At 42.7% G+C, this 24,491-nt stretch overlaps 2 protein-coding genes and 1 pseudogene across 2 annotated transcripts; 2 read left to right on the top strand and 1 right to left on the bottom strand.

Moving 5' to 3' along the window:
• Window positions 1-775: 775 nt before the first annotated feature.
• On the top strand, window positions 776-3,345 carry LOC141572474 (mammaglobin-B-like). The gene is made up of 3 exons (XM_088790024.1): window positions 776-983; window positions 1,350-1,537; window positions 3,136-3,345. The coding sequence occupies exons 1-3, from the start codon at window positions 929-931 to the stop codon at window positions 3,172-3,174; spliced, it is 282 nt and encodes a 93-aa protein (XP_088646150.1). The 5' UTR covers window positions 776-928; the 3' UTR covers window positions 3,175-3,345.
• A 10,456-nt stretch (window positions 3,346-13,801) lies between these two features.
• Window positions 13,802-14,494, bottom strand: LOC109439624 (U2 small nuclear ribonucleoprotein B'' pseudogene; annotated as a pseudogene).
• A 4,297-nt stretch (window positions 14,495-18,791) lies between these two features.
• On the top strand, window positions 18,792-23,422 carry LOC141572347 (secretoglobin family 1D member 4-like). Its single transcript, XM_074337097.2, has 3 exons — window positions 18,792-18,919; window positions 21,268-21,464; window positions 23,243-23,422. Exons 1-3 carry the CDS (start codon window positions 18,865-18,867, stop codon window positions 23,420-23,422), a joined length of 432 nt encoding a protein of 143 aa, XP_074193198.1. The 5' UTR covers window positions 18,792-18,864.
• The last annotated feature ends 1,069 nt before the right edge of the window (window positions 23,423-24,491 follow it).

Here is a 24,491-nt window from a genome sequence, read left to right on the forward strand (position 1 = left end):
AGAAATTGGGCAAAAGGAGCTCGACATGACCAGCCCTGTAACTCACCGGGGGCACCGCGTGATTAGATGTTGCATCCAAGATTCAAATCCACATCTGCAGAGCCCGCCATCAGGCACTGACTCCCCCAAAGCGTCAGTTTTCCTACTTCTCACATCGTCCTTTCAATCAGTAGAAGAAAAAACCTAGCAGCTGACAAAAACTATAAGTGTAGAAGAAATTTAATTCTACACTTATAATTAAATTCATGAAATTGACTTAAGTAAATGAGGTATTCTTCGTAAAAACAATCTTCAAAGCAGGCGACACCTTAGTATTTCCCAACTCCAAGCCCTGACTGTATGTCTCTGGGCCAAGGAAGTCTGCCTCCCCGAGGCGGGATTCGGTATTGCACCCAGCCCAGGTGTTCAGAGAAGCAGGAGGAACAGACACAGGATAGGAACCTCTTTGTACCTAGAAGATAGAGAAGGAAAAGAGAAACAACAGGAAAAGGAGGATGGGACGTAATGAAGACCACCCTAATAATAAAACAACAAGGCGCACTCCGTTTTAAATTGCTTTATTATTTAGTAAGCACGTCTGCATTAATTGCATCTACCGTCATGTACCATTGTTGCAATTTGAAAATTGTTTTGATTGCTAAAAGCTGTCGCCTCGGTTTCTACGAACAGAGCTCAGGGTGGCTGGGTTCTGGGTGTTTCTCGCTGTGGTTTCCTGGCCCAGCGCCAGGTTCATCCTGTGACTCCTCCCCTCGCTGGGGGGAGGGGTTACGTGGCCACCAGGTTCATCCTGTGACTCCTCCCCTCACTGGGGGGAGGGGTTACGTGGCCACCAGGAGAATAAAAGGAGGAGCTCAGGGCCCTCAGCTCCAAAGTGAGTCCCTTCCTCGCTGCCACACCGCACTCACCAGCCCACAGCCGCTGCTGCGCCATGAAGCTGCTGACCGTCCTCATGCTGATCGCCCTCCCCCTCTGCTGCTTTGCAGGTGAGCATTGACACGGAGGGCGGGCTTCGCTTTGCAGGGTGTTGTCAGGGCCCCTGTGAACGACCTCCTGTTCCCCACAGCCCAGCACACAGCCTCTCATTTCTCCAGGGTCCTCGTTTTCATGTGTTTGGCTTCTCTGGGCTGTGGAAGCCAGGAAGGGGGTGCAAGGAGGCAAATGTTTCAGGGCTTGAAGGAAATCCCAGATCCTGAGTTTACTCTCCTAGATGTGAGAACTCAAGACCGTTGACCATAATCTTTCTGAATGTGCGTCTCTCCTGGGATGTAAGATGACAAACACCCTAGCTGTGCCCATAAAGGAATTCATACCTCTGTAAGTGAGCCCACTTTTGCATGCTTTCATCCCAGGTTCTGGCTGCCCGCTCCTTGAGGACGTGCTAAATGACACTCTTTCCAGTGACGTGAACACTGAACGCTACATCAGGTATTATGCAGAGTTCATACATGGTGCAGACGAGGAACATGCCGCCACCCAACTGAAGCAATGTTTGCTCAAGCAGGACAGAGAAACTGTGGACAACATTTATGCGATGCTGGTAATTTCGATTTCTTCTTTAAGTGTTTTGAATCCACTGGACAGGGACAAGCAGCCTCTACATTTGTCACTAATTATGCCAGAGCAAGGGTTAACTATGTTTTATTTCCCCGACTTTCATTGTTGGTGAGTGTGAATGACACTGTGACACCAAGAAAGCCGTCCAAGTTCAGTGCTGCTCTGTCTGTTCACTTTGTGGAATCCTTAGTGAGTGATAAATGAAAAGGACAAAGAAGGGGGGAAACGCTTGGGCAAAGGTTCCCCGAACCCTCAGCTCAGATAATATCTGATTATTAAGAAGACCTTCCATCACTTGTAAGAGTGTTCAGAAAAATTAATTCCTCTTGTTCATAGATCAAATAGTCAAACTTTTTAAAGACTTTTCGATTGATTCCAGAAAACTCATTTTAAGGATTATTCCACACATCTTACTAACACACTCAAAAGTGCACTTTCAAGCAGTGAGAGTGTGTTAGTATAAAAGCTTCACTTTCTCACCAATAATTAAAGACCCGTGCAGATCATGGGTATGAACTCACCACAGTGAGGGAATTGTTAAAAACAAAATCAGTAGTTTAACAACAAGATAATCTGTCTAATAATAACAGATTTATTTCGTTTTTACCTTGCACGTATTCCATATCCTAATTTAACATTTAACACACCCCAGGGCAGACAACTTAAAAGCATTGCCAAAGCAGAAACATGTAAGTGTACGTCACTAAGAAGATTCGGAAACCGGGTGCAACATGGAAGAACATTGAAAACACTACATAAAAAAAAACAAGCCAGTTACAAAATGACAAATATAGCATGAATCCACTTCCATCAGTTTTCTAGAGTAGCCAATGTCTTAGAAACAGAAGGCAGAGTAATGGATTCCAGGGGCTGGGTGGTGAGGAAATTGGGAGTGTTTAACGGGTATGGACTTGCACTTTAGCAAGATGCAAATGCCCTGGGTCTGGTTGAACTGCGAAGGGGATATTCTTAACACTACTGTCTATATATGGAAAGTGGTGAAAATGGTAATATTTGTGTTACGTGTATTTACCATAATTACATTTTTTAAAAACTGAACAACCCCTGCAATTAAAGACGGTAGGAATATTTTCTTTAAAACCCTAGATTAGACAAATCAGCCAGTGTGCACATCTCTGACATTTTGTGTCCCACAAAGGACATGGTGGAGGCACCAGACTGTTTTATTTATTTCTAACATGTACGATCATGAAGGAACTCAGAAACCTCACACGTCCTTGTATTTGAGCTGAGATACTGAAAATGGTTCACACGGCATAATTTTGTTAGATGTGTTATTTCAAAGAACAGAAAACATGCAGATAGAATTATTACAGGGACCCCTGAGGATGGGGGTGGGGGAGACCAGGAAATACAAGCACCTCTTAGGCATCGATTAATGTCTCTTGAAAATAGAATAAATGAGGAGACAATTCTGATTTTATTTCCAGCACTATCTTTCTTGAATGTCAGATGTGTTTAGACAAATCCAGGAAAACAATGAGAAGAAATGTTTGCTTTTCCATATTTTCCTCTCATGAGGAATTGGAATGTAGGTGACGTCTCTGTTTTGTTTTCCAGCAAGCAGTATTTCGCAGTATCTGGTGTGCTGACTATTAAATTTCCACAAACCTTCGGCTCAGACGACTACAGAGAATGATCAGAACGGAGTGTCTATCGTTAGAAACCACGACTTATATTTCTTTTTTTGTCTTTTGATCTGCAAACTGCAAGACAATTGTTGAAACCTCAAATACATTTTCATTTCAATAAAGTATCTGCAAACCTAAAGTTCTTTTCTTGTGATCTGATGAAAATGGAGGCTTTAGAGAGACTCACACCACACACGCGTGTGCTCGCACACACGCACACACACTCACACCCATTATTCATGAAGAGCTCACGGTGCAGGACTGCAGACTCTGAGCAGCACGCTGCTCCTCACCACCTGTAGCCCAACATCGACCCTTCTCTGGAAAGTGATTTTCCTCCCCTCTCACCCCCATCTTCCGGGACGATCTCTGCATTGCTCAGGCCCAAGGTCCTGGTGGCTGCGACAAGCTCAAGTTCCCACATGTCCTTCAGTCCCTGTGTCCATGCTGAGCCCTGCTCACCATGGCCGGGCTTTCTGTGTCCCTGGCCCGAGTGTGCAGGCAGGCGAACAGCCAGCGAGAAAGGGGGCTCAGGCAGGGCAGGGATGAATCCCGTCTGCATCCTAAGATTGGATCTATATCCTCAACCGGGTTGTTAAAATCTTTCATTACAAAGTTACTTACTATACCCCTCTGTGCCCATAACCCCAAATCTCAGGAAAAACACTTGTTTGTCTGTGTTCCCATGAGTGTGGTCATTTATGTGCTAATCAATGAACAGGACCCATACACACCTGCTTCATCCCTTTCACACCCTCAGATCTATCACTTCTCTATCCCTCGTGCGCTGTTAGGTAAGATTCCATGATTATGGTTTCCTTCCTTTATCATAAGCCTCATACAATCTTGACCCTTAGCGGCACACAAGTCCCTCTGGGAGCCCTATTGCGTTGAGCTCAGGGTCAGTGGGATTGTTGGGTCCCCTCATAGACAAGGCTTTGCTCCCCAATGGAAGGGAATCACTCACATGCTTCCCGCACGCAGCGCTTCGGGTCCATCTGCCTCCCTCACATTCCACAGTCATCTCTGTACCCAGAGCGTAAATATATGACACAATATAAGTCAGGTCATGCTGGAGCTTCCATTTCATGGCTGATGGTTCTTTTCCAGAATCTGGACTCTGGAATCCATCTTCTCTTCAATTCCATTGCTGCTTCCTCACCATCTCCGACCCCGACTTCCCAGGAAGCCGTTTCTCTCATTGACCATCCTTTGAGTGTGTCCTCCCGTGACCAGTTCTTACAATCGCAGTCATTCCCTCATAAACTTCCTGTTTGACATGCGTTTGTGTCAAGCACTGCTTTTGGCATTGGGATACATCAAAGAGGAAAACAGACAAAAATTCCTACCCTTGGGATGCTTATATTTGATCAAGGGCAGAGTAATTATGAACCAAAAAAAGACGTAAATTGAAAAGTACTTTAGGAGGTGATAAAGACCACAGAGAAAAATAAGGAGAGGAAAAAGGGTGGGAGTGTGGTTTTAATTAGGATGGACAGGAAATGGCTCACTGAAGATGTAACGTTTCAGCCCAGATGTGAAGGAGGTGAGTGAGAGAGTGTGAGGTGTTGGGTGATGAGTATTCCAGGGGGAAGGACACTCTAGCGTCTGGTCCTAGAGCTCTCTTTAGTTTTATGTTTTGTTTTATTTTATTAAATTTATTGGGGTGACAATTGTTAGTAAAATTACATAGATTTCAGGTGTACAATTCTGTATTACATCATCTATAAATCCCATTGTGTGTTCATCACCCAGAGTCAGTTCTCCTTCCATCACCATATATTTGATCCCCCTTACCCTCATCTCTCAACCCCCACCCCCCTTACCCTCTGGCAACCACTAAACTATTGTCTGTGTCTGTGAGTTTCTGTTTCTCATTTGTTTGTCTTGTTCTTTTGTTGTTTTTGGTTTATATACCACATATCAGTGAAATCACATGGTTCCCTGCTTTTTCTGTCTGACTTATTTCGCTCAGCATTACACTCTCCAGATCTATCCATGTTGTCACAAATGTTCCTATATCATCTTTTCTTACCGCCAAATAGTATTCCATTGTGTATATATACCACAACTTCTTTATCCATTCATCTATCGAAGGACATTTTGGTTGTTTCCATGTCTTGGCCACCGTAAACAAAGCTGCAATGAATATTGGCGCACACGTGTCTTTATGTATAAATGTTTTCAGATTCTTTGGGTAGATCCCCAGGAGAGGGATTGCTGGGTCATATGGCAATTCTATTCGTAATTTTTTGAGGAACCTCCACACTGCCTTCCATAACGGCTGCACCAGTCTGCATTCCCACCAACAGTGTATGAGGGTTCCTTTTTCTCCACAGCCTCTCCAACGCTTGTTACTATTTGTCTTGTTGATGATAGCCATTCTGACTGGGGTGAGGTGATATCTCATTGTGGTTTTGATTTGCATTTCTCTTATGATTAGTGATGTTGAGCATTTTTTCATATGTCTATTTGCCATTTGTATGTCCTCTTTGGAGAAATATCTCTTCAAGTCCTCTGCCCATTTTTCAATTGGGTTGTTTGTTTTTTTGTTGTTGAGTTGCATGAGTTCCTTGTATATTCTGGATATTAGCCCCTTATCGGAGGCACTGTTTGCAAAAATCTTCTCCCATTCAGTTGGTGGCCTCTTTATTTTGTCGATGGTTTCTTTTGCTGTGCAGAAGCTTTTAAGTTTCATATAGTCCCATTCGTTTATTTTAGCTTTTACTTCCCTTGCCTTTGGAGTCAAATTCAGAAAATTCTCTTTGAACCCAAGGTCCATAAATTTAGTACCTATGTTTTCTTCTATGCAGTTTATTTTGTCAGGTCTTATGCTTAAGTCTTTGATCCATTTTGAATTAATTTTGGTACATGGTGACAGATAGCAGTCCAGTTTCTTTCTTTTGCATGTGGCTTTCCAATTCTGCCAGCACCATTTCTTGTATTTTCTCCATTGTATGTTTTCTGCTTCTTTGTCAAAAATTATCTATCCATGTTTATGTGGTTTTATTTCTGTGTTCTCAATTCTATTCTATTGGTCTATATGTCTGTTTTTCTGCCAAAACCATGCTGTTTTGATAATTGTAGCCCTGTAGTACAAGCTAAAGTCAGAGAGTGAGATACCTCCAGCATTGTTCTTTTTTCTTAAGATTGCTTTGGCTATTCAGGGTCCTTTGTGGTTCCAAACAAATCTGGTGATTTTTTGTTCTATTTCTCTAAAAAATGCCATTGAGATTTTGATGGGGATTGCATTAAATCTGTATATTGCTTTGGGTAATATGGTCATTTCAACTATGTTGATTCTTCCGATCCACGAACACGGAATGTCTTTCCATTTCTTTGTGTCTTCTTCAATTTCTTTTAAAAAGTCTTGTAGTTTTCAGCATATAGGTCTTTCACATCCTTGGTTAAGTTTATTCCTAGGTATTGTATTCTTTTTGCTGCAAGTGCAAAACGAATTGTGTTTTTTTTATTATTATTATTTCTTTTTCTGAGATTGCATTGTTAGTATATGGGAATGCAATGGGTTTTTGTACGTTGATATTGTAGCCAGCAACTTGACTGTATTCGTTGATTGTTTCTAATAGCTTTTTGGTGGAGTCTTTAGGGTTTTCTCTATATAGCATCATGTCATCTGCAAAGATGAAAATTTAACTCTTTCATTCCCAATTTGGATGCCTTTTTTTTCTTTCTCTTGCCTGATGGCTCTGGCGAGGACTTCCAACACTATGTTGAAAAGCAGAGGTGATAGGGGACAGGCCTGTCGTGTTCCTGAATGTGGAGCAAAGGGCTTCAGTTTTTCACCGTTAATTATGAGATTACCTGAGGGTTTGTCATATATGGCCTTTATTATGTTAAGGTATTTTCCTTCTATACCTATTTTATTAAGTGTTTTAATCATAAATGGATGTTGTATTTTGTTAAATGGTTTTTCTGCATCAATTGATATAATCATATGATTTTTGTCCTTTATTTTGTTTATGTGATTTATCACATTGATGGATTTGCGGATGTTGAACCATTCTTGTGCCCCGGGGATGAACCCCACCTGGTCGTGATGAATAATCTTTTTAATGCATTGTTGCATTCGATTTGCTAGAATTTTGTTTAGGATTTTTGCATCTGTATTCATCAGAGACATTGGTCTGTAGTTTCCCTTTTTTGTGTTGTCCTTACCAGGTTTTGGTATCAGGGTAATGTTGGCCTCATGAAATGAGTTAGGGAGTACTGTCTCTTCTTCAAGTTTTTGGAAGAGTTTGAGCAGGATTGGTATTAGATCCTCTTTGAAGGTTTGGTAGAATTCACTAGTGAAGCCATCTGGTCCCGGACTTTTGCTTTTCGGAAGGTTTTGGATGACTGATTCAATTTTGTTACCGGTGATCGGTCTGTTTAGATTTTCCAGTTCTTCATGGTTCAGCCTTGTAAGGCTATATGTTTTTAAGAACTTGTCCATTTCTTCTAGGTTATTGAATTTTATGGCATATAGTCCTTCATAGTATTCTTGGATGATGCTTTGTATTTCTGTGGCATCCGTGGTGAGTTCCCCTCTTTTGTTTCTGATTTTGTTTATTAGTGTCTTCCTTCTTTTTATCTTAGTGAGTCTAGCCAAGGGTTTGTCAATTTTGTTAATCTTTTCAAAGAACCAGTTCTTTGTCACGTTAATTTTTTATATTGTCTTTTTGTTCTCTATTTCTTTTAGTTCTGCTCTGATATTTATTATTTCCTTTCTTTTGCTGACCTTAGGTTTCATTTGTCCTTCTTTTTCTAGTTCTTTAAGGTGTAACGTGAGGTTATTTACTTGGGATTTTTCTTGTTTCTTGAGATAGGCCTGTAATGATATAAATTTCCCTCTTAAAACTGCTTTCACTGCATCCCCAAAATTTTGGTAGGATGTATTTCATTGTCATTTGTTTCTATGTATCTTTTGATCTCTCCTCTAATTTCTTCTTTGACCTGGTCATTCTTTAAAAGTTTCATCTCCATGTATTTGTGGGTTTGTTTGTTGTTTTTGTTGTTGTTGTTGTTGTTGTTTGCATTTGAGTATGCGGTAACAGACTTTATTTTTTTTAGTTTTTGGGTTTTTTTTAGATTTTATTGGGGAAGGGGAACAGGACTTTATTGGGGAACAGTGCCATCTGGGAACTCAGCGGCAGCTCAGCTCAAAGTGCCGTGTTCAATCTTAGTTGCAGGGGGCACAGCCGACCATCCCTTGCGGGATTCGAGGAATCGAACTGACAACCTTGTGGTTGAGAGCCCACTGACCCATGTGGGAATCGAACCGGCAGCCTTCGGAGTTAGGAGCATGGAGCTCTAACCACCTGAGCCACCAGGCCAGCCCACAGACTTTATTTTTAAGCATTAAATTTTGTGATTCCTTTCTTGAAAACACCAAGCCTGTCCCCAAACCCCGATCAAGAAGCTAGTGTCATAACACTAAGGTTCTCAACTTCGGGGAAAAAAAAAACCTTTTATCCATGGAGAGGTTTAATTTTCTGGGAAGACAGGAAAGTCATCCATTCTTTCCAGCAGTTAGAGAATAACTGTTTATTCATTATTAATTACACAAATTTAGATGCTGAAGAAGGGGAGCTACGTTCCACACATTTTGAAATATTTACTTTTAATTTTGTCCCATTACATTCTAAAATTTCTTTGCATATTCAGGATGATTGGGAAGCTCCTGAAGTTGACTACAGCCTTTCAATGTGGCAACGGATCTGCTAGGTTAAAAAGTGAATGCAATTTGCCTTGAGGCACAAGACATGGTACGTTAACAAATCACTACAACCACTAAAACGGTCCGTTCATACAGTTTATTCCACTAGACTGCAATTTTATACTCAGTATGAGGGGTTTCCTGAGAGCACACATAGTTTACTTCCTGTACTGCTGATCAGGCTGATGTAACATGGGGCATTGTAATTTTAAAGTAGTGTTCTATTTACACTGATGTATTTTAGATTCACATTTTGTGATTCCGATATGTTATAAAGACATTCATGCACCATGTGTGTGGTAAATCTCCATTTATATGTAGTTGGAAAAAATTCACTGAATAATGTTTTAATGATATTTGCGGTTTTTCCTGCTTTCTTTTTGCAGTTGATATCCAATTTCAAAGCCTTACGATCAGAAATATGCTTGGTATGATTTCACGCTTCTCAAACTTGCTGAAGTTAATTTTATGTTCCAATGTATGGTCTATCCTTGAGAATGTTCCATGTACACTAGAAAAAAATGTATAGTCTGATGTTTTAGGATGAAGTGCTCTATAAATGTCAATTATGTCCATTTCATCTAATGTGTCATTCAGGGCTGCCATTTTATTATCTATTTTCTGTTTGGATGATCTATCCATAGTTGTCAATGATGTATTTAAGTCCCCTAGTATAATTGTGTTTCGGTTAAGTTCTCCCTTTAGTTCTGTTAGTGGTTGCTTGGTATATTTTGGTGCTCCCTGATTGGAGGCATAAGTATTGATGACTGTTATGTCTTCTTGTTGTATAGTCCCCTTTACCATTATGAAATGTCCATCTTTGTCTCTTGTTACCTTTTTCACCCTGAAGTCTGTTTCATCTGATATCAGTATGGCTACACCTGATTTTCTCTGGATATCATTTGCTTGGGGTGTCAATTTCCACCCTTTCACTTTGAGTCTATGCTTGCCCTTGTAGCTGAGATGTGTCTCTTGGAGACAGCATATGGTTGGGTTTTGTTCTTTGATCCAATCTGTTATTCTTTGCCTTTTTATTTGTGAGTTCAGTCCATTTACATTTAGGGTGATTATTGATATGTGAGGATTTCCTGTCATTCTATCTTTAGTTTTCTGGTAAGGCTGTGTCTCCATTGTTTCTTTGCCTTTTTGTTGTTGTCTATTATTTCTGTGTGGTGGTATTCTATGATGTTTCCCTCTGTTTCTTCTTTTATTACAGTATATATTTCAGTTCTGGGTCTTTTTTGAGTGGTTACCCTTAATTTATGTAAAAGAAAGTTTGATATTTAGAGTATTCTATTTTCTTCAGCATGCTTACTTTCTCCATTCCCATATTCTGGTTCAGGCCTTTACTCCTCCCTTTTTATGTTTTGGTTGCCACAAATTGTCCCTGTTGATGGTGTTCGAATAGCCTCCTTTAGGATTTCTTGTATTGCAGGTCGTGTATTAGAAAATTCCCTCAGCTTCTGTATATCGGGAAAGGTCTTTATTCCTCCTTCATATCTAAAGGATATCTTTGCTGGTATATTATTCTTGGCTCATAATTTCTCTCTTTCAATAATTTGAATATTTGGTTCCACTCCCTCCTGGCTTGTAGAGTTTCTGCTAAAAAAAAAAATCTGATGATAATCTAATGGGCTTTCCTTTGTAGGTTACCATCTTCTTTTTCCTGGCTGTCTTGAGGATTCTTTGTCATTAATTTTTGACAACTTCAACACAATGTGCCTTGGAGAAGTCCTGTTGGGGTTGAGGTCATCTGCTTGTTGGATTCGAGGATCCAGTTCTTTCCACAAGTTTGGGAAATTCTCATCGACTACTTGTTTGAATATATTCTCTGTTCCCTTCTCTCTTTCTTCTCCTTCTGGTATGCCTGTTATTCTTATATTGCTCTTTCTGATGGAGTCAGAAAGTTCTTATAGAGTTCTTTCATTTCTTTTAAGTCTCAAGTCTCTTTCTTCTTCCATCCGTGTCATTTCCAGGTTTCTATCTTCGATATCACTGATTATTTCCTCCATCTGCTCAACTCTACTACCTAAGCTGGTTATTTCATTCTTAATTTCTTCTATTGAGTTCTTAATCTCCAGAAATTCTATTTGGTTCTTTTTTAAAATTTCAATCTCTTTAGTAAAATGTTCATGTTGTTCTTTGATTGTGTTTCTGAGTTCACTAAACTGTCTGTCTATGTTTTCTTGCATCTCTTTGAGTTTCTTCAGAACTGCAATGTTGAATTCTCTGTCATTTAAGTCACATATTTCCATATCTTTAAGTTCATTTTCTGGAGACTTTTCACTTTCTTTCTGGGCTGTCTTGTCGCTTTGGTTATTCATGGCAATTAATGATTTATTGTTTCTCTTCCTAGACATCTACAGATGAGGGTTCTGCAACAGCTTGACAGAAAGAGGTCTTTCTTTTGTTTTCCAGTGCATGTTGGTAGAATGTTTTATTTTCTCTCCGACGGCAGCCTTTTTTTCTCTCTCACACTGCAGTGTTATGTTTTCTCTGCACTATTCCATCTTCTCACATGATGGCTGGATTCCCTGGAAGGCAGGCTTCTCCTCTGTTAACAGTTTGCCTGGGTCATAGGGCACCGCGTCCGTGTGGGGATGTGAAGAGCTTTAGAAGTTCCAAAGCTCTTCCTGTACCAGATTCAGAGCCTGTATGTTTCAGCAGTTCTGTTTACTCCTGCAGGGATCCGCCCAGATAGGTGGGGCCAGGGGCAGGGTGGGTTGTGAGAGGTGGCTCAGTGCAATGGCGGTGACCACCACTACAGCTGGTCCCGCCTCCACAGCTCCCTCCCCTTTGCCGGAACTAGGTGGGCTGTGAATCCATGTTTGTGGACCACAGTTCTCAGAGCTGCAAATATTCTGTTCTTTTGATCTGACACTGCTACTGTTCTGCTTCTAGCACTGGGCAGGTGGGGGAGAGGTTAGCTCTGGGGGTGTAGGAAGGGAGCAGCTAGTCTCAGTGCCTAAGGCTTCTGTTCTCTGCTACAGTGAGGGCTTAAACCACCGTTTTCAGCCTTCTTCCCTCAGTCTTTGCTCTGAGGTCTCTGCCATGAGCGCTGGGTTCAGCCGTGTTATATGCTGTCCCCTCAGCCCTGTGGGTCATAAGCGGAGCCCTAGCAGTCCACGTGCCTCCCTCTCCAGCAGCTGCAGTAGTTCTGGGATGCAGTGAGCTCGGAGCACCGAGCTAGGTCTGCGTCCTGTGCCCACGCCTCCCCGTCTCCACCCTTCTCCCTTCTTGCTTCCCCTGCTCACGAAATTTGCCCACCTTTAGGTGAATTCAGTAGTGAGCCTCTTTGTCTTGCCTGTCTGCTGCACAGGGTGTCCTTTGTGGAGTTATAGTTGTTCAATTTGTTGTAAAATGCAGGTGAGATTTCCAGAGGCTCACCTCACGCTGCCATTTTGATCTCCACATTTTTCATCTTATACATGTAAACTCTCAAAATACTTGTCACATAATTGTGCAGATGCCAGAATAACCTGTGGTAGCGATGTCACTCGATCTTTGGATTCCTCTGAGATATGGGCCAAAAATGACATTGTGATCTATTCAGATCACTCAAAATTATTATTTTTTTAGACAGTTTGAAAATTTAGTAGCAACTGGCATTACTGTAACATCCAAGAGCATGGTCCTTTTTCTAGTAATTCACTGTTAAAGCTCACTAAAGTACACAAACTTGAGAACCAGGTTAAAAATGTTCTTCATAAGAGTGAGACTCTAAATGTGGAAAATTTTGGGAATAAAATTTTGCTTTTTCCTCAATATGTATGCAAAAGACTGATGTGATAATTATCTACATAAATCTCAAAGTAGTCTGTCCATAGTATATAGTAAAAATTCTAAGTGATAAGGAAAAGTTTTGTTCAAGGAAATATTAAAACAGGAATATGAAAAATGGTCATTGTCACTTTAATATATAATATCTATGCAGAAAATTGTCCACTTCTAAAGATACCCATGGTTTTACTAGCAGGGGACTGAATCAATAGCCTTAGGTGTAAATCAAACACTAAAGAATATATTTGAATATTGGTGTTTAAGAATTATCAAAAGGTAGCAAGTTCAGGATTGGCAACCCTTCGTAATTCAGCATATTGTCTTAAAAAAAGATTGTGGATTGTAAAATCTTTTCCTTGGAGGTCTTTCAATAGAGGTAAGATAACCACGTAGGTATTCCTTAGGAACAATCCTGCCACAAGAGGGTGAGAACATACAATGTGAAGTTTGAAGATAGCATTACTTCTGTTTTCCCAGAAAATAATAAGTACAGTTACTCCTAAATGGCCTTTATTCAATTAAAAACTGAATGAAAAGATTTGTGAAATGCTTACGGACAGCAAAATACTATGCTCATTTATGTGAAGAATGTGAAGATAAAATTTAGATACTGCCCAGGTATTATTTTCTTCTAACACTCAGGACAATCATTTTTACCATTAATATGAGACTCATTAAAACAAAACAAAATGAACTTTAGGATAGCACTTCATATGCATAAAAAATAACGTTACTGAAAATCTCATCAAGGACTTGATCTAATTCTCCTTTGCTTTTATTAAAATGGTGCAAGTTTTTCTACCATTAGGTGCTCCAAAATACTAGGAAGGCATTCTATTACAGTTCTATGTACCTTACGATGTGTTCCAGGCTAGTATAACGATTTAATGATAGGACAGTGGGCCAATAAATGAATTTTATTGTGCAAAATTAAGGCCTTCATATTTCATAGTTCACTAAGGCTAAAGGAAGACTAGGTCATTTTTTTAAAACCTGAACAAAAATTTCACTTACTTCCCCTCACCCCCAACTATTAAAATGGCCTGACTAAATGTTATCAAACAAACACTATAAGTAATACCAAGCCCTTTAAAGACAACTATCCCAAATGCTGTTTCTTGGCATAGGCGATCTTCATACCACAGGACAGTGTGATCTTAAATCCTTGTAAAGCATCCCTGGCAGCTCCAGCCTGTCCATCATTTTCAGATTCAACAAATGCAAAATCATGCCTCCCAGGTACCAAATGCACTTCCTTAAAACCAGGAAACTGATTAAACAGTATGGATTCCATCATCTCATTAGTCTCTTCTGGTAAATTATTAAGGAATAAAATACACTTTGGAGGGTAATCAGGGACCTGAGGATTTGGTGCTGCATTTCCTTGGGTATCAGCAGAATTTGATGTTCCCTGACCAGGCTTTTTATTTGCAGTCATTGCTATTTATTCCACAGTTTTGCCTTTTTTCTTTTCTTTGTCATCAAAAGTGCCACACATTTTAGATATTACATCAGAATCTGTTTCTTCATATTAGATTCCTATTGCATTACCATAAAGTGGAAATCCCTGTAATTGTCTCAAGGCTTTCGTGGTTGAGCCCAGTTCTTCAAATATAACAAAGGCTTGTCCCCTTATCTCCATGGTCTTTAAAGCCACAATATCTATCACGTGGCCAAACTGAGAAAACAGAGCATTCGATTCTTTTTTAATTTTGTCATTCATACAGCTGATACAAATTGTATGATTTGGTTGGATATCCATGTTTTGGGTTAAATTGTTCAAACAGCCTGAGGCCGGCACCATGTGCAAGACTCAAAATTATTTTGAATGATTAATCCCCCAGAGCTGTTAGGTCCTCCTTTGACGTTTTCAAAGCAAGGCTTCAGAAACCACTGTCTGTAGGAAAAAATTTTATGTACCTCAGGATATTACTTTATTATTGCTTGGGAGAGTCCAGGGATTTGTATACGCAGAGTCAATGCTCTGTAAGATGTGATGGGTGACGTGTACGCTTTCTGTTTTTGGAAACGGGAACAAGAAAATTTCTGAGATGGAAGGTGGGAAAGAGAACCCGTGTAACGAATGATACGTACATTGTAACAGTATACGTACGTGGTCATGAAGATCCAGAAGTGATGTCCTCCATGTTTCCATCCCACATACATGTTAACCAGTCAGACTTAGCCCTGGAGAAGCCCTGGGATTCCACCTCAGCCAAAAGGATGTTTGTCCCCAGTGCATCCTGCTGAGGACAGGAGTCCACAGGCCCTGTGCCTCGGGATAAATAACACCTCCCCCAACCCACCGCCCGCCTCTACCCTTAGTTCTAATATTCACTATTTAGGATTTGGAAATCACAGTAACAGTCACTCAGATTTGATCATAAAACAAAACTGAGATGATTGAAAAGTAACTATCTCATTTTTCTCGTAACTGAGAGAAAACCCAAAGGAACCACAGCCAAATTCAGAAGCACACTTTGTTAGCCTTTAGGATAAATAAACAGTCCCCATTGGCTGAATCGGTTAGACTCAGTTTGATATTTGTCTTTGGGAATGAGGTGCTTTATTCTGTTTGACTATAACTTACACTTTCTCCTTTGTGTTGCATAATTGTAGTGGCTGACGTTTACTGCCAGACCCTGTGACGAGCATTGTTCCTGTATTAAGTCCTTTATCCTAACACACATCCTGTGACACAGGCTATTATTATCTCCCTTATTTTACAGGTGAGGAAACTGAGGCAGGGAGGTTGGGCACCTTGCTAAGACCCCACACGTGGAAAGTTCCAGAGCTGAGCTTAAACCCAGATAGTCTGGCCCTAAATACGGGCTCTTCCTCACTACTCAATAAATGAATCCATTCTAATTTGAAAAGTTCCAAAAGTATTTTAACACAACGTCTAAAACAGCCTGATTACGATTCCGATGTGGCCTGGATTGAAACTGTAGCCTAATTTGAGAATATTTGACATCTTTAAATTTTCTAATATTTCTTTGAGGAACAATGTGTGTGCCTCGGGGTTTTTAGATTCCTAGTGACATCTCTGAGTAAATTCCATGGTTTTACCCTTCAAGCTTTGCATGTTTCACTTGAGTAAACTTCAACATACTTTTTGTGGGGACAGAGTCCCAGAGAGCAGTTTCCAGGCTCTCGGCCTCACATGGAAAGGTGCTGGCTCGGGTAGTAGATGGCCGTCAGCTGTAACCAGTTAGCCATTAGCCAGTAATATAACTGCCGTGGCTGAGCTAGCAAGGGCGGATTGCAATTAGCAGGGGGTTGGTTTGTTGCCAGAGAAGCGGAGGACGGATTACACATCCTGTGGCTCCTGCTCCCTGTGTCTCCAACCCAGCCAACAGCGAGAATACAGTGGTATGAACCCCTATCTATGGCTCCGTGGGTGTTCCTTTTTGGCCTCACCATGTCCTGCCTTCTTATGCGGGGGGTGGGACCAGAGACCCCACATGACATTTTTGTTGTGCTAATGTCCCTGTGGCCAATGGTGTCATTTCCCCGTTGCGTCCTGTCAGGGTGACACAGGATGACGGGAAAGCGATTGTTGCTTCTGTGCTGATCTCGTAGGCAGCTCCACAATGAGCTTTCATCTGTTCTAACAGTTATTTCCAGTAGATTCTCTTAAATTTCTCTGATATTGACCATCTATATATATATATATAGTGATCAATTCATTGATTCATTTCTCAATCTCATTTCCCCCTATCATTTGAATGGAATGTTCTCAACTAGATGTTTGCCTTTGTATTTTAATAGTCTTTATTATTTACAGCAGTTTTAGGTTCACACAAAATTTGAGCAGAGAATAAAGGGAGTTCCCATATGCCATTTATGTCCGGACAGGAACAGCCTTCCCCACTGTCAGCTCCATCAGCACCATACACTTGGGGAACAACGTTCCCAGGGAGTATAATGGCTGGATTGCATGGTAAAATGGTGTCCAGTTTTGCAAAAAGCTGTCTAACTGTCCCCGAAAGCAGCTGCACCATTTTGCATTCCCACCAGCAATGAACGAGAGTTCCTGTTGCTCCACATCCTCCCCACCATTTCTTGCTGTCAGTAAATGATCTTTTTAAACAGAAAGAAGAAAAAGGAATTGAAGAGAGACAGATGAAGGAAATGGGATGAGTCATCAACTGGAGAATTCAATTGATTCAGAAAGTGAGATGCAAGCACTGAGATAGAATTGAACTGTCATCCACCTCCATTGCATCGGACACGTCACCATTACCAGACACCCCGCCTGAAATTACCACTTTATGTGTTACCATCACATACCACCAGTGCCCGAGCTGGGCCTACTGGCTTCCAGACTGTACAAGTCTGAGCAAGTTTCTTACTTTCTGCAACTTAGTTGATCAACTGTTAAAACAGGGAAGGTAATAGCTATTGACTTGTAGCAGTGACTGAATATGACAAATTATGTTTGCACATTGCATGACCATAGTTAGCAATAAAAAATATTGCTGCTCTTCTCACTTTCATTATTTGTTTTAGCTTCGGGAGGTGTGCAACCCAAAGGACCTGTATGAAGGATGCATTACAATGGTCTGTTTTTAGATGTAATCAGTGCCTTGTTTATTTGATGACTTGATGTTTATTACAATTGTATTTTCCCTCCTCTCAGCCCGTGGCAGCCACCATTGTACTCTCTGTTTCTATGAATTTGACTACTCTAGAAGTCTCATGAAAAGGAATCATACAATGGTGTTTTTTGTGGCTGACTTATTTCATTTATTGCCCTGTCCTCACAGTTCATCCGTGTTGTAGTATGTGACAGGATTTCCTCACTTTAAAAGGCTGAACCGCATTCCATTACATGTATGTACTGCACTCTGCTTATCCATCATCTGTCCCTGGACATTGGGCTACATCCACCTTTGGCTGTTCTGAATAATGCTGCTATGAACATGGGTGTGCAAATATGTGTTTGAGACCCAGCTTTCAATTCTTTTGTGTCTGTACTCAGAGGTGGGCCTGATCGATCACATTGTGATTCTAGTTTTAATTTTGAAGGCATTTCAGACCCTTCCCATGGTGGCTGCACCATTTTACATCCCCACCAAAGATGCACAAGTGTTCCTATGTCTCCACATCCTTACCAACACTAGTAATTTTAATTTTAATTTTTGGATAACAGCCATGATACTGGGTGTGAAAAACCCATGTGATTTTGACTTGAGATCTGAAACACACCAATAAAGCACCAGCGCAAAACTCTAGGTGTGTCTGACCTCAGCCATCCACTCTGCCTGCATTGCCCACAGATAAAGTGGAAACTGCTTGCTAATGCCTCTCCTCAGAACTGTCATGGCCCCATCCCCGAATTGTCCATAGAGCACCCGCTTATGGTCGGGGAGGCTGAGACCTGCCCGCTGGGCGCTCCTACTGCTGGGTCCCTGATGACCCGTGTGATCCTCCTATTGGACACGGGAAACTGAACAGGGCTTCTTTTGATTGAATTAGCACTTGATTTGATAGGAAATCTCTCTTGATATTGTTGGAAACATTAGGGTAGGGGAGGAAGTGAGTTTGGGGGAGGCAGTCTTCGTCTTCGCACTGTTTTCACTTGGGATACCGAAAACCACTGATTTCTTTCACAGGTGTCTCCAAGCTACAAACATTTGTCCCTCAACTAGCCAAAGAAAACCTGGCACAGTAGGCATCATTTTACGTTAAAGATGCATCCTAACCACATTTAGTTGTTTGTTGATTTATATTCATTCATTTATCCTATGACTATTTGTGATCCCCCTCTCTGTGCCAGGCAGAAGGGGAAGTAACGATGACCCAACCAGACACTCTCCTGCTACTAAGGAGCTACATTCCAGGGGGGCTCCCATAAATTCACTGACTATACATTTGTAAAGCTACAACCTCAGCTTTGCTACAAAGGTGAAGAGCATGGTGCCAGCAACGCCTACCTTTGATTTGACCTGTCACCGAGGTATGTGACACGGATGGATAGCATCAGCCCTCAGGGAGGAAGGGAGGGCTGGACGCCAGGCCTTGTGACCTGCCACGTCCTCTGTGGGCAGGACCAGGGAGGCTCACTAGGTACAAATAGCCCTGGGCTCCCAGGCTCCTGAGTCCAGCTCCAAGTTGCTCATCGTTTGCTAAAGCTGAAAACTCAAAGCAAAAGAAACCATGAGGCTGTTCTTCCCTGTCCTGCTGGTCACTCTGGCCTTTTGCTGCTACGAGGGTGAGTATCATTGCTAACGAGACCGGCATCAGCCCTGGAAAGTTAGCTTCTCTGAACTACTGTATTTCTCTGAAATTAAGATCTAGCCAGACAATCCACTCTAATGCGTCTTTTAGAGCAAAAATTAGTAAAAGACCTGGTATTATATTATATTATATTATATTATATTATATTATATTATATTATTATATTGTATTATAAAGACCTGGTATTATATTATATTATTTTATATTATAATATATTATATTACGCCTAGTCTTATGGTAAAATTAGATTGGCCTTAATTTAATTTTTGCTCCAAAACACGCATTAGAGCTGATTGCCCAGCCAAGTCTTATGTTCAGGGAAACACGGTAGGTGACGTATTTGAGGAAGGGGGTGAACGTATCAGTATCCAAACTTTTTGCACTACTTGTGACCAGTACCCCAAAAGCCCAGAGTTCATTTAATCAATTCCCACTATTCTGAAACCTTTAATAACAATCATTGCAGGCACATTTTAAGAATTCTCCATCTGAAGCTTCAATGCTTGTCCATGATCTTTGTTTCAGAAGCCACAGGACATAATTAAATTGGTATGTGAATCATTGGTCTGCCACTTAGCATCACTGTGACATTGCATAAAATGCTTACTTTCTCAAGTCTCCTCTTACTGGGTTTCACAGCCACCACCAAGAGTAGCTATGACAGTGGAGTAACGTTAAGTAGGTCCAGAGGCCAGGTCTAGGTGTCAGTACCCATTCGTTATCCAGTAGTCATCAGACATTCTGCCCAGGTCTTTTAGGTGCCAGGTGAGCCCACAGCTGGTGACTCATAGTTTCAGACTCACAAAATCTTAGAGCTGGAGGGTTTAGTTCTCAGTTCAAGGAGAGCCAGCATTCTCCGATTCTGAATAATAAATCTCAATGGGCTCTGCCAATAAGCAGCACTCTACCCGCAATCCCTGCTCGTCCTCTGAGAGCACGAGCACAATGGGAGCAGAACCAGAGCAATCGCTAGGGCTCCATCGCCATCGCTCTGAACTAACTCTAGCCGTTCATCTGACACCATTTTGTGTGTCTCCATGCCCTCAATCCTGACCCACGTCTTTTGGAGTCTTTCTCTTTCATCTGACTCTCAGAGCCTCCTCATCCTCCCCGTGCTGTCTGATTAGGGTCAGATGAGAGCCTGGAAGGGCACTTTCCAGGCTGCAGGTGACTGCAAAGCCTGAGAGGATGGAGAATCCAGACCAGGAGAAGGGGTTACTTCAGGTCTCAGCACAATTGCACTATGGTCAAAAATAACTCTGAGTTCCCACCTCCCACCCTCTCTGAGGAATTCTGTACATCACTGCAGAAAAAAAAGAGCCAACCATCGTTTTGTATAAAATTGTGGGGACAGAGCCAGGAGTGCAGTTTCCAGGCTTTCGGCCTCATATGAAAAGGTGCTGGCTCAGGTAGTAAATGGCCATCAACTGTGATGGGATGGCCATCAGCTGTGGCTAGTTGGCCGTCAGCTGTAACCAGTAAGCCACTGGCCACTAATATAACTGCTGTGGCTACGCTAGCAAAAATTAGGGGCTAGCAAGAAGATGGTGGCTGGCAAGCATGGATTACAGCTAGCAAATGAGATTGGTTGGCAGGCAGAGAAGCGGACAGCAAGTCGCACGTCGTGTGGCTCCAGCCTCTAGTGAGACCATAGTGGTATGACTCCCCTACCTATGTCTCCGTGGGTGTTCCTTTTCGGCCTCACCATATCCTGCGTTCTTGTGTGGGGAGCGGGAGCTGAGACCCCCGCAGGCCGCCCCACATGACAAAAGTATTCAGATATGTTAAACTTACAAGAATTTTTCTTTTTTAGTTTTTAGTTACGTATGCATGCAATTACATCATCCTATTGTTTAATTTAGTCTCCAAACAGCATCAACCAACACTTAACAATCTTACTGAGCTCTCTCCAGATTTTTTCCTTCCTCTCTGATCTCTGGTCAGATATGACTCTACCCTTCACTTGAAAGATTGATACTAAAATCTTCTCTTCCTCAATATCCAAGACAAAAGAAGATGTCACTCTATCGACGGGCAAACCTCCATTTTTGAAATCGGGGGAAAGTGAATTTCAGCACAGCAGGAGAATCCTGGAAAGCAATGGGTGTCATTGATGAAGAAGCAAAACTGAACTATGGATCCATCAAACTGTTTTCCAGGGCTCCCTAGCTCTAAGGCTTGCTCTGTGACCTTGAGGAAGTCACAATTTTTAGGGTTTACATGATCATTGACACATTGTGTGATGAGATTATAAAATACCTGGGTTCCTGTCCAGTTCTACGTAACACAGCTGTGCTTATATCAATTGTATTTCTTTTTCAGTTGCTCCAGCCAATGTAAACGCCTGTCCATCCCTTGTTTTGGAAGTGGCGAGCTTCATTGTGGATACTACGTCACGTTTCAGGGACAAACTTCAGACATATAATCCACCTCCAGAAGCTCTTGAGGCCAAGGTGCAAGTGAAGGAATGTGTAAATCGTATGTCCTTTGAGAAAAGACTCCAAATTCTAACTGTTCTGGTAAATACTTTCTTTATTCTGCACAGAGGCCTCTGCTCAGTGCACAGCCAGGAGGGAGGTCGGCATCTGCTCTGGGAGGGCACAGGAGGCGGAGGCTCCTGCCTGCCTTTCTGCTCATGATGGAGAGGGTGACCCGTGGCCACAGGGTGAAGGAGAACATGACACCTGCTGAGCTGTACTTAGGCTGCAGAGAGCATCTGTCACAATCCCTCTTCTCAGGTCACCTCCCTGGGTACCAAGCTCCCCTCAGTGTCCTGAAGGGGAGGACAACCAGGGGCCCACGCAACCATATTGACACTCAGAGCCGGCCGCCTCCCAGTCCAGGAGCTCTGGGGGCGGGGAAGGGGAAGCGAGGGTGTGTTCCCCTCACCCAGGGGCACAGGCACTGGGGAATCTCAAGGGGAGTGTTGGGAGTGTTGAAGGGGAGACAGAGGGAGGGAGGAAAGTAGCCCCCACCTCTGTCCTAATGGATGGTCACTGGCTGGGGTCTCTGAGCTTCTGCAGAGCCAAGACCCACTCCTTGTAACTGTGCCTCACTTTTCCACCCCTCACCTCTCACACCCAGTGGGCAGAGCCATCCCCCACTCCATTATGTCTCCTGCAGCCTCATGTGAAGCTGAAACACATCATGTCTCTATGAAGAAATCACATATTTAAAGGTGTCTCTCAGCCCAACTGTTGCTGGAATTAAGTCAGGTTTATGCAAATTTCCATGATAACTGGGTGCTCAGAGCAGAGAAGTGCATGTGCCCTCACGGTGAATTTCCACACCTCCAGGCTGGAAATCTGAAAGCAGAACTTCCCAGGCCCCTCCCACCCCTGTCCTGGTCTCTCAACCCCATGTCCACCGCGGAGTGAAAAAGCACAGTCCTGGGACCTCAGGCTCAGAGAAAGCAAATCCTGGGCTGCTCTTCACCCTGCTCCTCCGTCCATTAGAATCCTGAGTCCCACTCTTGGGTCCCTCGGGGTCCCTTTGCCGGGCTGTGGACATGGCTCTTTCCTGACCCACATGGTTTGTTGTAAGTGGACCAGGTCGTCTGAGTTCACCGCTCGCACCGCTGTCCTGCCTGGGGCCCTCCAATGCCTTTGCTGGTTGAAATATTTCTTCCACATCCTGGTTTTGAGCAACAGCCTGTGTTAACGTGTCATGTCCGGGAGCAGCATGACTGACCTACTCGTTCTCTCTTCTCCTATTTCAGATAAAGATGTGGTTCAAATGTGAATCCTAGATTGACAAAGAATCTTACACACAAGGACCTCTGACATTCCGTGGTGACCTGATCTTCCCAGAAAATGTAAAGGTTTCAACATCTTGCTTCAATAAATCACTTGCCCTGCACTACTCTGCATGTCTTTTTATCATCCAATAGTCTCTTGTCTGGATGGGGTGGGTTCATCATGAAGTGGCCGTTGGGTGCTGTCACTAGTACATTTCAGGACCCAGCGTCCAGGTTCCCATGGAGTCCTGAGGTGCAGGGACCACAAGAGGCAATATTGGCTCAGGACCATCCTGCATTACTTTACAGATTTCCCAGTTGCAGGGTCATGAGTGAAAAGGACAGTTAGGGGTAGAAAGCAACCACAAGGTTCCTGCTCCTGGGCCTGACCTGAGGGATACCCGCAGCCTCACTGTCTGACCGGTCACGTGGTTCCCAGCCAGCAGCGTCACTGCTATTCCATCCTCATCATAACCACAAACAACCTGCCTGGTCCTCACCCCTTCACTGTGCTTCAGTCCTAGTATGGTCCCGTGTCACTTGTTTTCTGTCCCTTCTCAGTTTGCAGTGAATTCAGGGTTCAGCCTCCAGGGAGCTCATGTCGCTCTGCACACTCACATTGCTCTTCACGGCCTGCACCGCGTGGCCACTGCTTCACCCCTCAAGTCCCTAAAGATGCACAAACAAGCTTCCAGCTGCCGTCTGGACAACGCCACTCAAGCAATCCGCACTTATTTCTGAGGGAACTGTGAAATCCACACAGTTTCTGTCCCCTGCTGATGCCTCCACCCTGGACCCATCCAGGCTAATGGAGGCGACTCAGAAAACTTGGATACATCTTAGGCCCCCGGACTCATTTCCAGGGTCGGCTGTAACACATCACACACACTAGGTGACTGACCTTATTTTCTCAACGTGGGGAGAACAAAAGGCTAAAATCCGTAAGAGTCTGCTGAACGCACAGTGTCAGGAGGGCAGCGCTGGCTCTGGAAAGTCAGGATGAAAATCTGCTCATGGCGCTTCCATCTTGGAAGGCTGCTGACATTCCTTGTCTTGTGCCCACATCACTACAATCTCTGCCTCTGTGATGACATTGCATTCCCCTTACTGTGTGTGCAACTCTCCCCTCGCTTCCTTCATGTAGAATATATCAGATGGCATTTGGAGGACACCAGAACATTCAGGTTTGTGTACCTGACTCAAAACTCGCAACTTTATCACCTCTGCAAAGTCCTTCTTTGCCATTTGGAGGATAAATCACAAGTTCCAGGTTTCAGATGTGGATAACTTTTGGGGGACTATTATGAACCTGTTGCAAAGCATCTCCCTCCTGACATCTAAGAGTCGGCTAAGTGCTGCCCCATCCACTTCCAGAGCCACACTCGGCTCCTGTCCTTTCCCCCCACACAGCCATCATCACGGCCCATTCCTAGTCCTGCCTGGTGGGTGCTAAAGTCTCCCAAGGGGTCTCCTGGGGTCTTGATACCCTTCCCGCATCACACCCTACTCATGGACATCACGGTGACCCTCCTAAAACAAATGTGAATCGGATCTTACGCCTGTGACCCGGAAATACTAGACGTCATGTGTTTCTGAATGTGTCAAGCAAGAGGACTTATTCTGAGTCCTAAGCCCATTCTCCAATTATAATAAGGATATTTATTCACACTGTGATTGAGAGAATAGAAGGTAACAGTTATCTACTATTATCGGTTGTCTCCAATTCTTTTACAACAGATGTGTATTCTTAATCACATCAGGAAACATGTGCACTGGAATTGGTCCCTATTTTCTGAAACACATTGCACGT

The sequence above is a fragment of the Rhinolophus sinicus genome, chromosome 14 (assembly GCF_057876585.1).
Source record: "Rhinolophus sinicus isolate RSI-liver-muscle chromosome 14, RSI-T2T, whole genome shotgun sequence".
In the NCBI taxonomy this organism is placed as follows: domain Eukaryota; kingdom Metazoa; phylum Chordata; class Mammalia; order Chiroptera; family Rhinolophidae; genus Rhinolophus; species Rhinolophus sinicus.

What these genes read in the sequence shown, in the direction of transcription:
- LOC141572474 (XM_088790024.1), top strand. Translation starts at nt 929, where the DNA reads ATGAAGCTGCTGACCGTCCTCATGCTGATCGCCCTCCCCCTCTGCTGC. An exon ending in CCCCCTCTGCTGCTTTGCAG is followed by an intron (nt 984 to 1,349) that starts GTGAGCATTGAC and finishes CTTTCATCCCAG; the next exon opens with GTTCTGGCTGCCCGCTCCTT. An exon ending in ACAACATTTATGCGATGCTG is followed by an intron (nt 1,538 to 3,135) that starts GTAATTTCGATT and finishes TTTGTTTTCCAG; the next exon opens with CAAGCAGTATTTCGCAGTAT.
- LOC141572347 (XM_074337097.2), top strand. Translation starts at nt 18,865, where the DNA reads ATGAGGCTGTTCTTCCCTGTCCTGCTGGTCACTCTGGCCTTTTGCTGC. An exon ending in GGCCTTTTGCTGCTACGAGG is followed by an intron (nt 18,920 to 21,267) that starts GTGAGTATCATT and finishes TTTCTTTTTCAG; the next exon opens with TTGCTCCAGCCAATGTAAAC. An exon ending in TCCAAATTCTAACTGTTCTG is followed by an intron (nt 21,465 to 23,242) that starts GTAAATACTTTC and finishes GTCCCTTCTCAG; the next exon opens with TTTGCAGTGAATTCAGGGTT.